This window comes from Manacus candei, unplaced genomic scaffold (assembly GCF_025592945.1).
Source record: "Manacus candei isolate 608988 ecotype Guabito, Panama unplaced genomic scaffold, ASM2559294v1 h1tg000049l, whole genome shotgun sequence".
In the NCBI taxonomy this organism is placed as follows: domain Eukaryota; kingdom Metazoa; phylum Chordata; class Aves; order Passeriformes; family Pipridae; genus Manacus; species Manacus candei.
Genome location: NW_026138097.1, coordinates 3236251 through 3253542, shown reverse-complemented (window position 1 = coordinate 3253542; position 17292 = coordinate 3236251). Strand labels below are relative to the sequence as shown.

The following is a 17292-nucleotide window of genomic DNA, read 5'->3' as shown; positions in this document are numbered from 1 at the left end:
TCATCTAGCAGAGAGCCCTGTATCCAACTATGTCTAAAAGCAAGAGGATATGGAAGAGCAAGGCAAGCACAGAATGGCATTTTGCTGATATATTTCTGCAGCTTCCAGCATTCATACACTCTCAGAACTTACAGTACCCCAAACAGTAAAATCCACAGATTAATCACACACTTCATGAAAACTTACCTCCTCCTTTGTTATTTTCAATGCTATGAATAGTTTAGTATGATTAGCAAACTTTATCATTACTTTCTAGCAGATTATTTCCCATATAATTTGTGAATGTGCTGAATATCACTAGCATTTGTAGAGTTCTCACCACCATCAAAATCGACTACTTAAACCTTTTCTTGTTGATTACCTTTTAGTTAAGTAGTAATACTCAGGGCACCATTCATCTCAGATCTGGGCAACTTACTTTCTTTGTGAACCCCTGATGAGAAATCTTAATAAAAGTCTTTTGCAAACCCCAGTAGAAGATCTTAATCAAACCATCCTATCCACTGATCCAGTGACACCTTCAAAGAGCTGCAGCAGATCTGAGAGACAGTACTTACTGTTGCCTTCCCGTAAATATCTGGTTTATTTCAATCCAGTGTATCTGTGCATCATTTATTGCATTCTTTCTAATAATAAATCCACCAAATTTAGTCAGACGTGGTTATTTAGACAAAGGCATTGCTAACAATGAAGTTAATGTTTATTGCTGATAGTAATAAATGAGTCACCTGTCGCAACGGAAAGCTCTAGACACCTCAATATGAGAATCCAGGAACTTCGTTTATTGTAGATTGACAGCAGCTTAATATGCACTCTATAATAAGTTCATGAATATTACAGAAATTAGGCTCATTACTGGTACTCCGTTAGGTGGTGATATCATCTTAACTGCTTTCCATTGTTTACACAGGTGGCTCGTTAAGTGTCTTTGTTTTGGTAATGCCTAGCTCCTGTTTTTCAGCTCAATTTAGAATACCTAAGGACGATGCTGCTTTCTCACCGCCCTGCTATCTCAGACTTTCTCATGGGCCTAGTCAGACTGCTTATACTTTAGCAGTAGTCTTATACTTTAGCAGCTCATCCATAGCCTTAGCCATGTTCATATGTCCTCGCATTTCTAACCAATCCTCTACAGTCACCTTTCTTGTTCTTTCTAAAAAAAAAAATAATAATTTTGCTTTGTGCATAGACTTAGAATAAGCAGGAATAATGTGGGAAAATGGTGATAGGATTATTTAGCATGAAACACGCAGGGCTGGAAAAATTACCAGGCACTTGTTTAAAACCAGAATCCATAGCACGTTTTTTGGTAATTTTACAGGCAATAATAACACAACAAAAAAATCTGTTTTCATAAGAGACATTCATTGTGTTATGTTTCTTAATAACTGAAGCTTACAGAGCCCTTTAGGTAAAGAAAGCCCATACTGTGCAGAGGGATTTCACAACATCCTGTTTATTTCAAACAGGACTTCAGAGTATCACTGGGTAAAGAAAATGTGAGAGCATTTGTTCAGCATTTTGCTAGACAAACGTAGAAACTATATTTGAATATCCTAAGCTCTTTTGACAGATGTGGCTTTTAAATTGCCAAGACAACATAAATAACAGCTCTAAATATAAACAGCCAAATGCTCCAATCGCAACTACAGCTCTTACTGCTGTGATTACTATACACTGACAAGTTTTTAGACCTGTCCCTTGCTATTTGTTCCTCAACTACAGGACAAAATCCTTCACTGGCTTCTCTAATCCACACAGACATGTATCCAGTTCAAACATTCATGTAGACTTCAGTCGTGCCTGGAGAAGCCTGTAACTTCTCAGACTTGACTACGGTTCAGTTTTGTTTCCAAGTACTGTTACAGCATGCTGTAGACTTATATAAAACATATGTGTATCTCCTGACTATTACTTATTCCTTGTGTTTGGGGTTTGTTTTTTATTTTTCTTTCCTAAAGCAGGGGAGTGTCTTCCCCTCTCTCTCCTGACCTGAAAGCAAAGTATTTCACAGAGAGTTTCTCCATCAAATAGCAAAACCTCTGGCACACAATTAAATAACTCACATCAGCATTTCCATCTAAAAAAAACCACAAAAGGAAACAGAAGTGATGTGTTCGCTTTAGCCTGATTTATCCCAAAATTGAATACACATCCTGGCAAAACAATAGGTATTTTCCTAAGATCATCTGTCACAAGGGACAGAACATAAACTTCACCTCTGGTCTATTTGATGAGGTTTATTATCCCAGAAGAAAGTGAAATCAGACACTCATCCCAAGTTGCAGAGAAGAAGAATTTGAAAGCAGAGCGGTATTTCAGACAAGTTAGCAAAACTACAATTTGAGAAACAGAAAATGATAGATTGAAGAAGATAATTTGCCATGTTCAGAGGGTTTTTTCAACTTTCCATGTGACATTCTTTTTGAACAAACTGCTTTTCTGCAAGCAGTTTTACTCTTACCGTGTCATGAAGAGTATTTTATTCTCTTTGAAAAATTACATGGTCCACACTGGTATTTGATTTGAGCATGCAATTTTACTTTCTCTGCCCCTCTTTGATATGCTATTTTTTTCTCTAGTTTTGTCAATTTTGATTGGGAAGATGAAGGAGTCCTGTGCTGTATGTGCCTAGAGCCCACTACCACAGGAGTTCAGATTCTGTGTACATCTCAAGACCCTTCTGCACTAAAAGTGGTATCATTGTCACCATCCTTCTAATCTGGATCTTAAATATATGTGTTTGTCTTTTGATATTTCAATGCCATTTAACATAAGATGAATGGTATACTAGTGTGCAAGAAAGAAAAAAAGTTCACCTACTCACCTCGACAGTAGTAATTTACCATGAAGTTTCAAATCAGCAGCACAGTCATCAGATTGACAGTTCCTCTCAAAAACAGTCTGTGAAAAACACAAAAGAACTGTTAAAGCATGAAAGGAGGAAGATCAAAGTTCAAAGAAGGAACATGTTTGGATGAAATAAAAAATCACTAAAATCTGTGATACAGGAATATACAGTGTGAGTGTTAAGGAAATTCAAGGTGAGGCAAATCTTATCCTTATAAGAACTGGTTTTATTCTCTTCTAACTGCACAATAAATTTCATCAAGCTACACTCTCTCAGAGGTTTTCCCCAGTCCATTCTCACTTCTCATCCAACAAGAATTACTGCTCATACAATATTTCTGGCATTCTTATTTCTCTTCCCAAAGTAGGTGCATGAAAATCAAACAGAAAATAAAGTATTTATGAAACTATTTTTAGTCCTAAGAATTGCAAGTAAGAAAATCATACAGCAAATATTTTCACTAGATTTTATGTACAGTACAAAACATTTCTGACATCCTGCAAGCAACAGAAAGTGACAAAGACTGTTACATACCAGTGATACAAATAATGGAACCATTGTCAATCTTGAGAACTCCAGTAATGCTTAGAATCACAGAATATGCTGAGTTGGAAGGGACCCACAAGGATCATTGAGTCCTCTTAACCCTGCACAGGATCATCTAGGAACTATGAAGGGACAACATACAGGCGTGCTATTTAAGTGGCAAAAAGCAGGAGAGTACATGAGATGTCTATGAACTGATGCATATCTCTGTAGTAGTGTGCCTTGGCTAAACAAGGCAAGCTACCAGTAAGTGAAAGAAGAGAACATGAAAACATGTTCCCGGCATCAAAGAAATCCAGATGCTGTCAAGATCAAGGTTACCTTCCCCTGCTGTTTAGACCAGAGATCGATCCCTTTCTGAACATAAGGTGAGACTTTTCAGGCTGGAGGACTCACTCTTTCAGAATTGTAATGCTCTTCAGCTTACCATATATTGAAACACCCAAAATGAGTGCTACCAACACTGTTCAGCCAGGAAACCTGACAATCCACCAATCTTTTCCTTTAATATGAATGTTCCTTTCTTCAGTCTTGGCTTCATTATTTTAATTACAAAAGTAATATAATTCAATCATAAATGCAAAGACAGAGAAAATCTGTCCAGGACACACATAACAGTCAGATAGGGTTGGAGAGACTGAGGAGGAAAAAAAAAAATTATGGAGTTTGTACATTTTTTAAGAGTTCTGCCCATCTGTATCAGGATTGGAGAAAGACTTGAACCTTAGGCCCAGAGGGCATAGAGACTTCTGGTCCTTTCCAGGAAGATTCTCGACTAAGGAGGCAGCTTGTTCTCCTTTTAATATGTTGTCAGAGCTCTCCCAAAAGGAGTGGACCTCTATAAAGTTAATTGGTGTTGGACTAGCAGATATCAAACTATGCACTGAGTTGCAAAAGAAGAAAGATGGAAGATGACCAGTTCATCTGGGCTATTTTTACTTCACTCTTTCACGTTCCTTCCCCACCTTTTGCTTTCTCAGAATCTCAGAAGTGAAATTTATTGTGGCTTTAAAAACAAGGACTCCTTAATAAAGACTATCACAACTAAAGGACAAGAAAAGCCCTGAGACAGGAACAGATGCTAGGCATCCCTCGCAAAACATGACACATTTCAGAGGTATAGTTTCCAAAGTCCTCAGAATTAATCCCCAACCACTGTAGTAGCTATACATAGGAAAGACTGTTTGACCTTGAGAGGAGAAAGAATAATAAACTGCAAAAATATTCTTGCCTGTCAGTTTCCCTGTTTGCATTGCAGAAATCTTGGCAAAGCGAACACAGCGATCTAAAAATTATCTGTACGCTTCAAAGTATAAAGTACTGTAAGTACATTTAAGTAACTATCTAATAACCCTGCCATTTTGTTACTAAATCTATAGTTACAGTTCTGCAGAATGAATTAACAAATATTTCATTTTCTAAAATCACTGAACATGTATTTCTTCCAGCTTGCATTAGACAGCAAGTTATTTTGAAATACATAGAGAGTATTTTACTATATCACAGGAACCCTAGTTCCTATATAGCGCTGGGTTGGGAGAAAGAAATTATGGTGATGAGTCCCCAGATCTGTAGCTGTGTTGGAGTCAACTGTTTGCTTCTGTGGAGGATCTTGAACCTGCTCAGGTTTGGGGGGAGCTTCGTCACCTCAAAGCAGCTGGTTGAACTGGATTTCCAGTCCAACAGGCTGCTAGGACTCATGGATGCAGGCACAACTGATTCAGTAGCCCAGGAACTGATTAGCACTTCCAGGCTAAAGACACCTCTGGATTATTTTGCTATTTTCCACTATTTCCCTGGTCTACCAGGACTCAACTCCACTTTCCCTTCTTGTATGTATTCTAGAGTCTCAACCCTCTAGCTTCTTACAGTCAGTGTATTTCCTCCATTTTCTTCTCTGTTAATTTGAGCATTCTCTTCCTCAGCCTTTTGCTGTTTTCTGCTTTTCAAATTGACTAATTCCTGCCCGTTTAAATTCCTCCTAAAGAATTAAGAGAGTAAACACACTTTAAGGCATCATAAAATTTGTGACCACTACTTACATATTCTGTTACTGTGCCCTTACTCAGGCTATTGGCTGCAATTTCTTTGAGCCAGAAACTGTACCTAACTCAACACTGTAGGCTGTTACAGCAGGAGTCCACTCCTGGGATATGGTACAGGCCCTACTACAATATCATCATGAATTTTAAATCCAAGCAGTCTTAAAACTGGTTGCAGCTCTACAATACCAGTTTTGAGGATTTATAGAGTTCTTTAAATATTAAAATTGTTAAAGAAGGTAAGCAGTGGGTTGTATGTGTTATCCATAACTGAAAAAAGGAAGTAGGGTAAAACATTCACTGCACTGTGTAAACAGTTCATAATTTTTGCTGTTACTATTACCCAAAGTGAAGAGCAACAATTCTGAACAGTGATTTTATAGAAATCTAATTGAATTTTACTGTATTCTACTAACATTGAACCAAGTACCTCACAGCTTTGAATATGTATCTCAGAGATAGTCAAGAAGCTTCCTTACATAAGAAATACATACATAAAAAACTGGGGGGGTGAAGGGCAAAAATTATCCTCAGTGAAAAACACAGCCACACCTCTTATCTCAAAGCCACCACGTGTTTGTCTGGCATTTCCACAAGAAAAATAGGTGTTTGTGTGCTCAGTAGCAGGGACAGGATAACCTCAATGCTTCTACAACACATCTTCACTGTACAAACACAAAACTAATGTGAAGTACACGCTCACTGAGTCTGTCAGACTTCCTGAAATCACCAGATCTACAGCAAAGCACAGATCAAATGCAGTGTTTCTGGGGTCCACGATTCCTCTCTGCACTCTCTCCTTTGCTGCCCAGAGGAGAGAAATTGTTCCTCAGGAACAATTGTTCCAGGGCAGTTCTCACCATGTCACCAAACTTCCTGGACAAACACAGTTTTCTCAAGTTCTGCATGGCAACTTTTCTGAGTAAAAAAAGATAATGCTTCTTGGGAGATCAAAGAATGCGATAGATATGTCCCTGAGAGGTTAGAAAAGATGGACGGTGCTCATATCCTCCAGTGGGTAAGTCAAAAAGCCTACATTAAGGTACACTCATTATAAAGAGTGAATATACACATCTGTACATAATCAAATGTACAGTAAGGAGAAATCTAAAGATAGTTGATCAGGAAGGGAATATGTCTACATAGGCAGACACATCAGGGCCTCAAAGCAAGTATCTGTGCCCATTATGCCCCTTGAAGAGAGGAATAAGAATTAAATTCCACATTTTGTGGTAAAGGTCAGGGGTAAATGTAGTAGAGAGTAAGAGGGGGATAAATCTTTAGTTCCTGCATCCTAAGCCATCCTAAGCACAAAGCTTCTGGGTATTGGGCACGTAGATATTCTCCTTTTCCTTCTTGCTGATAATGGACTGCTACTGAAAGCTGCTAGGAGGTAAAAAAGAAAGAAGGAGCCTGGCTTCAGGCTAATGATCAGAGCTCTGTACTCAGAGGAAGGCGATCTGGGATTTCATCCCAGGTTTACTAAACTGCTTCACTTTCTTTCAATGGCTATCAAAAATTAAACACATCTCTGTTTCTGAAGTAGGGAAGAGAACAGGAAATATAGAAAATAAAAAAACCCAACTCTGCATTTATGGCACTACCCCCTACAGAAAATACTGGAAATCTTCCAATAAACTAAGAGGAAAAAAAATTATTTCAAGATATCCAATCTCCCAAAATTCAGGGAAGCATATGAAAATTTCAGGTTGTAGCTGAAGTGTACAAGACTTTGAGAGGTTGCCAGCACTGTTCACTAGAACAGTGTTCTAGTGTTCTAAGAGTTCTGCCCATCCTTTCACAGAAACGGAAGGTGACAGCTGAAGGTCAATGCTTGAAGAGAAGGGGGGAAAAAGGAGGAGAAACAAAATTCTCAAAAGAATCCTTGAAAACATCATTTTATGGACATGGATAAGAGAGCAGTGATTCACTTGAGATCAGGCGTTAAAGTACTTCCTCACACATCAGTCAGATAGCACCCCTTAAAAAGCAGCAGACCTGGCTTTTGGTAAATCCATTCCTTCAACTTCATAAACTGTGCCATGGACTTCTACAGAAAAAATAAGGTTATGCAAAATAATCTGGGTTAAGAATACAGTATTTCAATCTCTGATTTCCTGTAAATTGTCACCAAACCCTGTAGCATGTGCAGAGATGACTTAACAATTAGATCATGCTAGCAGCACAAAACCAATTCAATAAGGGTGCTTGTTATTCTAATAATTCTTTACTTTTTAGATCTTGATGCTATGTGGTTATAACCACGTCATCTGGTAAAGCTGAGTTCTTGGACCCTTATTCAGAGATGAGGATATATGATCCAATTTTCAAAAGTGCTGAGCTGTAAGCAAAGCTCACTACCTTTCCTAGAAAGTATTTTTTGTTTATAGCTTTACACTATACACTTTTCACTCACTGTGCGTAAATATAGATACAGGAGCCTGATTTTAGACCTTCACTTATTTTGTTTTTAAACTCTCAAGCTGCCTGCAAAATAAAGCTATTACCTACACGTCTAATGGTCACAGAAAAAGAAGTATAGACTGATTCTTCTGAGGCATCCTATGCTTCACTATACTACTCATGGAAACGTTCCATTCATATTTCCTGTCATGGTTTGAATCTTGTTTTCCCCCAGAGGCTAAGAAAAGTGGTAGACCCCAAGGGGTGGAAACCCCTGGAAGTTTTGAAGTTCTGCCCAATGGGCGCTCCTGCAGAAATGTAAACATATCACAAGCTCACCGGAAGAGAGGAGTTGTAGTTTGGTTGTTGAGGAGAGGTGGCCATGTTGTAGAGCCACGAGGAAGGGGGTCTGAGCCCCTTGGGCCCTCTGGGCCCTCCCAGCCCCAGGCTGGGGGGCTGCAGGGACCTGGAACAGCATAAAGCTGGGCTAGGTGCCTGTAGTTATGCCGGGAGATGTTTTCTCCATGGGCGCAGAGCAGCAGCCGGCACTGGCCGGAGAAACGGTGGCAGAGAGCCAGGATAGATAACACCTGAACTGAAGGAGCAGCAGAAGCAACATGCAGCACCAGAGAAAGGACTCCTGGAAGGAGAGCCGGGAAAAAGAGAACCAGCAGCCTGAGAGACAGAGTTCTGGGGGTAAGACTGTACCAGCCCCCCAAAACTCCTTTGAGATCCCTCTGAGAAAAGAGGGAGATGGACTCCTATTAAGGAGAAGAGTTTTAGACATGCAGCACTGGAGAGAGAGAGGAGCTGAGAAGCTCAGAGCGTCCCGGAGCTGGACCGGGATGGCCCGAGGAATGCGGGGGGAGTTGACCTTGGCTCCCCGCCCTCGCACTGCTGCCACGGTGGCAGCCTGAGAGACAGGGCACAGAGGCCCTGCAAGGAGCTGAGTCTCCTGGAGATACCAGACTGTCACGAAGACCCCCCTGTGTCTTCGTGATATGACGTGGTGAAACGACCTTGTCTGGGCTTACGAAGCCCACGGAAGACCCCTCGGTTGGAGGCGATGGGGCCGAGAGAGGCTTGAATACCTCCCTCGTGAGTGCTGGCAGAAATCCAGCTATCAGCTGCTGCATGTGGAGAAGAAGACAGACTGCTGCCTCAGAAGATGCTGCTGTTCAGAGACTGGAAGGGATCTGTCCTTCTTTCCCTCCTGGACTTTTATTTGGAGGGGAGAAGAGATCTGATCCACTGTAAATACATATGTCATGGTAGAGATAGTTGTGATCGTGTGTATAATGTGATATGGTATTTATTTGTACAGTCATTGTAATATATTCCCTTTCCCCCACTTTGAGTCTAGTGTGTTTTGTCTGGAAAAACCCATCTCACATTAGGTTGAGATGTGGGAGGGGGGATGGAGCTAGGGAATTGGATTTGGGGTCTATCTCAAACCATGACAGCCACGCACAAATTGGCTGATTTAAATTCCCACCAGAAAAGCAATTATTATTGTGAAAAACTTTCCAGGATTTCATCAGATGTGCTGGCTAAAATGAGAATGCATGATTTCCACAATAAGCCTAACTGAATGGCAGAGTAAACACATGACAAAAGCAGCAATACCGTGGGAGTGATATGTGTTCAGCAGAATCCTACTGGGAAACCAAAGAACCGTGCTGCTACTACATGGTGCAAGGGATGAAGGTTAGCTAACAAGCTCCCGCAGCTCCACATAGACTTCAACAGAGCATTAAGTTTGAAGGGAGAAGAGGATAAGACCAGGCTCACTAGAAATGAGCCTAGAGGAGGCATGCCAGATTTGGGGGTGAAAGCAGTAGCCCAGCTGAAGTGCATCTACACCAATGCACACAGTGTGGGCAACAAACAGGAGAAGCTGGAGGTCACTGTGCAGCAGGAAAGCTATGACGCAGTTGATATCACAGAAACATGGCGGGATGACTCGCAAGACTGGAGTGCTGCAATGGGTGGCTACAAGCACTGCAGAAGGCAGAATTTTCAATGGGTACAAAACTGGCTGGATGGCCAGACCCCAAGAATTGTGGTGAATGGAGCTAAATGTAGTTGGCTGTCAGTTACTAGCTGTGTTCCCCAGGGCTCAGTTTTAGAGCCAATCTCACTTAATATCTTTATTGATGATCTGGATGAGGGGATAGAGTGTACCCTCAGTAAATTTGAAGATGACGCTAAGTTGGGTGTGAGTGTTGATCTGAGGGAGGGTAGGAAAGTTCTACAGAGAGACCTGGACAGACTTGATTAATGGGCTAAGGACAACAGCATGAGGTTCAATAAGTCTAAGTGCCAGATCCTGCACTTGGGTTGCAGGAACCCCATACAGAGCTACAAGCTTGGGGAAAAGCATCTGAGAGCTGTTCAGTGGTAAGGGACTTGGGGATGCTGGCTGACAGCCATCTCAATATGAGCCAGCAGTGTGACCAGGCGGTCAAGAAGGCCAAAGGCACCCTGGCCTGTATCAAGAATAGTGTAGCCAGTAGGACTAGGGAAGTAATCATCCCCCTGTACTTGATACTGGGGAGGCTGCAGCTCGAGTACTGAGTTCAGTTCTGGGCCACTCACTTTAGAAAGGACATTGAGGTGCTGGAGCATGTCCAGCAAAGGGCAACAAAGCTCATGAAAGGACTAGAGAACATGTCTTATGAGGAATGGCTGAGGGATCTGGGTTTGTTTAGTCTTGAGGAGGCTCAGGGGGGACCTCATCACTCTCTCCAATGACCTGAAAGAAGGTTGTAGCGAGGTGGGAAACGGTCTCTTCTACTGTGCCTGCAGTGAGATGACTAGAGGAATGGCCTTAAGCTGAGATAGGGGAGATTCATATTAGATATTAAATTTTTTTCACTATTAGGGTGGTCAGGCTTTGGAATAGGTTACCCACGGAGGTGGTGGAGTAACCATCCCTAAAAGTGTTTAAGAGGTGTCTGGATCTGGCATTGGGTGATATGGTTCAGTGGTTACAGCTGTAGTGCTGGGTTAACAGTTAGACTTGATGATCTTAAGGGTCTTTTCCAACCTTGATGATTCTACAGTTTCATGACAGGCGAGGAAGGAGAGGTGGTGAGGTGACTCTGTACATTAAGGAATGTTTCAACTGTATAGAGCTTAAGGATAGTGATGATAAGGTTGAGTGCCTATGGGTAACAATCAGGGGGAGGGCTAACAAGGCAGACATCCTGCTGCAGAGAGTCTGTTATAGACCACCCAACCAGGATGAAAGGAAGTATTGTATAAGCTGATGTTTCATGAACACTAGCTCTTGTTCTTGTGGGAGACTCTAAGTTGCTGGATGTCTCCTGGAAACTCAACACAGCACAGAGGAGGCAGTCTAGGAGGTTCCTGGAACGTGTGGAAGATAAATTTCCGACACAGCTGGTAAGTGAGCTTAGCGGCGGTGGTGCCCCGCTAGGCCTGCTGTTTACAAACAGAGCAGGTGGGAGATATGGTGGTTGGAGGCTGTCTTGGGCACAGCAACCATGAAATGACAGAATTTTCAATCCTTGGTGGAGTAAAGAAGGGGGTCAACAAAAACCTCTACTTTGGACTTCCAGAGGGCAGATTTTGGCCTATTCAGGATATTGGTTCAGAGAGTCCCCTCTGAAACAATCCTTAATTAACAAAAGGGTCCAAGAAGGCTGGACAAACTTCAAGAAGGGAGTCTTAAAGGCACAGGAACAGGCCATACTATGTGCTGAAAGATAAGCCAGAAGAAGAAGACCAGCCTGGCTGAACAGGGAGCTTTCCCTGAAACTCAGGGGAAAAAAGAAAGTTTATCAACTTTGGAAGAAGGGGCAGGCAACTCAGGAAGAGTACATGAATGTTGTTAGGTCATGTAGAAAGAAAATTAGAAAGGTGAAAGCTCAGCTAAAATTCAATCTAAAAAGTGTTTTTATAAATACATTAAAAACAAAGGGAGGGCCAATGAGAATCTCCCTAATTGGATGTAGGGGGAGCACAGTTACCAAGGATGAGGAAAAGGCTGAGGTACTTAATGCCTTCTTTGCCTCAGTCTTTAACAGTAAGATCAGTTATCCTCTGCAGGCCCCCTGAGCTGGTAGACAGGGACCAGGAGCAGAATATACCCCCTGCAATCCAGGAGGAAGTAGTTAGTGACCTGCTCCGCCACTCAGACACACACAGGTCTATTGGACCAGATGGGACTCCAAGGGTACTGAGGGAGTTGGCTCACCAAGACGCTCTTCATCATTTATCATCAGTCCTGGCTAACCAGGGAGGTTCCAGATTATTGGAGGTTGGCCAGTGTGATGCCCACAAGAAAGGCCAGAAGGAGGATCCAGGGAACTATAGGCTTGTCAGCCTGACCTCAGTGCCCAGGAAGGTTGTGGAACAGATTTTGAGCGCAATCACATGGCACAATACAAGACAAACAGGGGATCAGGCCCAGTTACCATGGGTTCAGGAAAGGTAGATCCTGCCTGACCAACCTGATCTCCTTTTATGACTAGGTGACCACCTAGTGGACGAGGGAAAGGCTGCGGCTTCAGCAAAGCCTTTGATACTGTCTTCCATGGCATTCTCCTGGAAAAGCTGGCACCCATGGCTTGGGCAGGTGCCCTCTGTGCTGGGTTAAAAACTGGCTGGATGGCCAGACCCTGAGAGAGATGGTGAATGGTGCTGCATCCAGTTGGTGGCCGGTCACTAGTGATGTTCCCCAGGGCTCAGTACTGGAACCAGTCCTGTTTAATATCTTTACTGATGTCTGGATGAGGGGATTGAGTGTACCCTCAGTAAGTTTGTGGATGATGCCAAGTTGGGTGGGAGTGTTGATCTGCTGGAGGGTAGGAAGGCTCTGCAGAGGTATCTGGACAGTCTGGATCAACAGGCCAAGGCCAACAGCATGAAGTTCAAAGAGGTCAAGATCTGGATCCTGCACTTCAGCCACAACAATCCTGTGCAGTGCAACAGGCTGGGGGCAGAGTGGCTGGAAAGTGGACCAGTGGAAAAGGATCGGGGGTGCTGGTTGACAGCCAGCAGAACATGAGCCAGCAGTGTGCCCAGATGGCCAAGAAGGCCAATTGTATCAGCAATAGTGTGACCAGCAGGACTAGGGAAATTATTGTTCCCTGCACTCAGCACTGGTGAGGCCGCACTTCGAGTACTCTATCTGTTTCTGGGCCCCTCACTATAAGAAAGACATTGAGTTTCTGGAGCAAATCCAGAGAAGCTAGTGAAGGGTCTAGAGGGTAAATCCTGTGAGGGGTGGCTGAGGGAGCTGGGGTTGTTTAGCCTAGAGAAGAGAAGGCTCAGAGCTGACCTTATCATTCTCTTCAACCACTTGGAAGGAAGTTGTAGCCAGATGTGTGTTGGTCTCTTCTCCAAGGCAACTAGTGACAGGACAAGAAGAAACAGCCTTAAGTTGCACCAGGGGAGGTTCAGGGAGATCAGGAAGAATTTCTTCACTGAAAGTGTTGTCAGGCATTAGAATGGGCTGCCCAGGGAGCTGGTGGAGTCACCATCCATGGTGGTATTCAAGAAATGACTGGATGTGGCACTTAGTGCCATGGTCTAGTTGACAAGGTGGTGATCAGCCAAAGGTTGGACTCAATGACCTCAGAGGTCATTTGCAACACAATGATTCTATGATTCTGTGATGTCTTCATACAAAGAAAACGGATGCTCCTTTATAGTGCATTAGCATAAGAAAACGGAAACTGGTCAGTAATAATTATTATACTACAATAGTAAGGGCACAACCATGTAAGTCAAACTTCTCCAACTGGGGAAAGCTACAGGGGGAATTCATCCACTTCACTAAGATTCTGAGCCTGCGGTTCATGACTAGCACATTGCCAATTGTCATGCCATCTAAGCCAAATGCAATCATTTGCCCTCTATTTCAGCTGTATCCTGCTTTCAGTAAGAGTTAAAATCAAGCTAAAAAGCAGAGAGGACATTCAAATGTGAGAGGAACAGGAACTCCCAATGAAACCAGCTGTTTAGAAAGATCAGACATGAAACCTGTTAGCTATTGAAAGCAAGCAATAAATTAATAAACATATGTATTAGTTATTGCCCAGAGCAGTGAGTGTATTTAACAATGCAATCTCTGTCCTCATATTCTCCTGGGATGAAGAATTGGAATTGGTGGCAATAGAAATATGCCTCCAGCCTTTCAGAGCTTTATTCGATTTCTGGTGTGACTCACTCAACTTTCAGACTGAGGCAATTTTTCCTTTTTTAAATTATTAACAGTTTAAATCACCCAAATAGTATCCTCATTTTACAAGACTTCAGACCTTATAAATTCATAGAACAACAGAAAGAGCTATAAGGGTAATTGTCCCATCTCCCCATATAATTGTAGAATGGATTCCTGCAGCACATTTCTCTATATATTTTCCTCTCTTGTCTTATATGGTCTTCTATTTATTTTGGAAAACTACAGAATAATTCAATTATATAATCTCAGGAGGGTTCTTTTAAGATATTTGAGAACATTTTCCACTCTAAACCTTCTTATTTCTTCTACTAAAATTGGAACTGTGTAAAATGAATCTTTTTTATTCAGGATGCTTTCATACTTAAAACATTTTAACACAACAGTAAACCCCTTTTTTACTCACCACTCAATTGTGGAATTAAATATCTAAACACATAATAACAATGACAAGCTAAAAAACAGATGTGGCACCTATTTTGTCATCTGGAAATGTCAAAAAAAATCTCCAAATCATCATACATAATTTAGGTCCACATTTAGCTCCTTTAGACCCTGAAGGATATGTGAAAGTCTTGACCTACAATCCACCTGCACTTCAGTGGTTTTGTATTTATGAATGTTACTCTGAACTGACAAGGCTTTTGCGGCACTGAGGTACTCTGAACTAAATGAACTAATACCGTCATATATCTTCTCAAAATGTTAGGTATTCCAATTAAGGTCTCCTGGTCCTTCATAAAACTCCTAAAAAGATATGAACAGAGCTAATGGAGCCTGTCTCCTAGAAGTCTGTCACCTGTCTCTATGGATTTTTAAGAATACTACAATTTTCTATTATAGCTCCAAGCATAAGTGGGAACTCACCCTTTCTTACAATTTCCACCTACATTGCAGCGTGGAAACTAAATGGATGCCAATGCTGAACTGCAGAAACTGGCCAGTAGGATTTAAATTTAGGGTTCAGTTTGCAAATGTGTATGTGTGTCTCTCTCCTTTCACTACCTGTTTATCTGAGAAACCTGTAAACTATATCAGATAATTCACATTCTATCACCTAAGATGGGATCACTATATAGTCTGAGGCTCCACTAGCACATATGCCAAGACAACAAGGTCTCTACGTCTCTGTGTGTGTTCATATGTATATTAGCACATGATATTGGCTACTGTTCTTTGGGAAGCCCATGAGATCTAAACCTGGGGATCAAACCATGTATTACAAATTCTCAGTTACACTGGTTTTTGTCTACAAGTTGAAAAAACTGGACAATTACTGGTCAAGCCTGTCATTGCTTAAGAACAAGCAAATAGAAATGTATAAAATCAGAGGCACTGATTTCCACTCATTCTTAGTTCAGTGAGTTTGTCAATTACAACATTTTTCTGAGGTACAGTACATCTGGATACCCGCTGTTCTTGTTCAGTTAAACTCTTCCAGACTTTTAAAACTTTCCTCATTATTGCCATTCAACAGCAACAACAGCAACCACGAAAAACCCCCAAAAAACCAACAAAAAATCCTCCAACCAAACACAAAACAAACCCAGGCAAAAGTACATGCTCAGGATGGGTCCTTCCCAGATTTCCCGGCATGAACAACATCCAGTCCCTGCCAGTTCAGCACCGACTCTGACCAAACTCATCTAGAGCAAAAGACAGACACCACCAAAGGGAGAGCAAAGGGAAGAATATAAATTATCGCTTCCAGCAATCCCAGTCCAATCAAACAGAAAACAATAGCAATTAGGCAGGAAGGGTGGCCCATGGTGGATTTTTGCAAAAATAAATGCAGAAGATAATTTGGGAGCTTGCCCTGCCCAAGAAGGAGAATTTTGTGGCAAGACATTTCATACGGAACATGGCAATTAGACTGACCCCTGCAGTCTCCGAGGACTTCCTATATATCTGTGTGTAAGTCAATTAATCTTCAAATTTACCACCTATTCAGCTACTGACAGCTGTATGAATCTACTGAGGCTTCAGCTGTATCAGTAAATTAAAGTGTCCTGGCCTCAAGACAGGAATATCCTATCTCCTGACCCATGCCTAGAAATGGTTTACAGAAGTTGGTACAGGTTAAAATCAAGCCAAGAGCCATTCCAACAGCTTGCCAGCATGAAGATGTTCCAATGCCAAGATGTCATTCCAACACACAGCTCAGCTTGCTGGCAGTGATATGACCTGACTCAAGGAGGCACACCTCTGTAGAAAGTAAGAGATCTGGAGAAGAACCACTGACAAACCTGGACCATGCTGTGTGTATGGACATGCATTTTAGCCTATCCAGATCTGTCATTGCTTTGTTCTCAGTATGAGACTGGGGGGTGTGTGCATGTTTTAAAATAGAGAATGGCATTATTGTGCAGCAAACCAAAAATCACTAGAAATGTTCATAATTCAGCTCCACGAAAATACTTCTATACTTCCTCATACCTGCCAACCAAGCTAATTTGTGTGCAAATACTTTGCCAGATTTTCAAACACAAGTGTTTCCAAAAAATAGATCTCTGCTTTAAAAAAGTGAAGTTTATTCAAGAAACACGCAGTCTCAGTTACCCAGGGGTGCATCAATGGACACAAATTCTCACTGCAAATCAGTAACACAGCTGGGAACAGAAAGTCCTAAACGTTTTCTGTCTCTTAACTTATAAAAGGTTTTATGGCAGACTATTTACAAATTCCTGAAGACACCAGCACAAAAAACCCCAATAAGAATATTTTCCTAAAACAAAATGGTGTCTCCATCCACATAATACTAGGTGATTTTATTACAGCATTTAGAGCAGGCAGAATTCTAGTCTACCACATTTTGAACTCTAAGATACATTACTGGATACTACTAAGAACAATTCTCCACTGTACATGGCAGGAGAGCTCTCCCCTTCTTGGTTGACATACAGTGGGTATACAAAAATAAATGTTATAGTATAAACCACTTACAAAGCCAAATCAAGTAAATACATATTCATTTCCCTGAAGCAAGCAGACTTACTAGTTTTTTTCCTGTGGATGGAGGTAGCAACTGGATTTAAGAGGCAATAAAGAAGCTAATGGAAATTCATCCTTAGAGTGGGAAGTTTTAAAGTTTGTAATACACTCTTGAAAAATAGAACCTTTTTTCCTCCCCACCTAATCTTAACCCATCAGAGATTTTCTGTTTGAGCAAAACCGAGCTGGCTAATTTGGAAAGCTATAATCTTCTCCATGCAGCTAGTCTCCATCCAACAATTGTACTA

At 41.6% G+C, this 17292-nt stretch overlaps 1 protein-coding gene across 3 annotated transcripts in view; it reads right to left on the bottom strand.

The window, feature by feature from the left end:
- Positions 1–17292, bottom strand: part of ITGA9 (integrin subunit alpha 9) — a 223113-nt gene that overhangs the window by 94504 nt on the left and 111317 nt on the right. For all 3 annotated transcript variants that reach the window (XM_051798702.1, XM_051798703.1, XM_051798704.1), the window contains one exon: positions 2828–2904. In XM_051798702.1, the coding sequence (XP_051654662.1) occupies positions 2828–2904 (77 nt within the window). The remainder of the gene's footprint in view (positions 1–2827; positions 2905–17292) is intronic.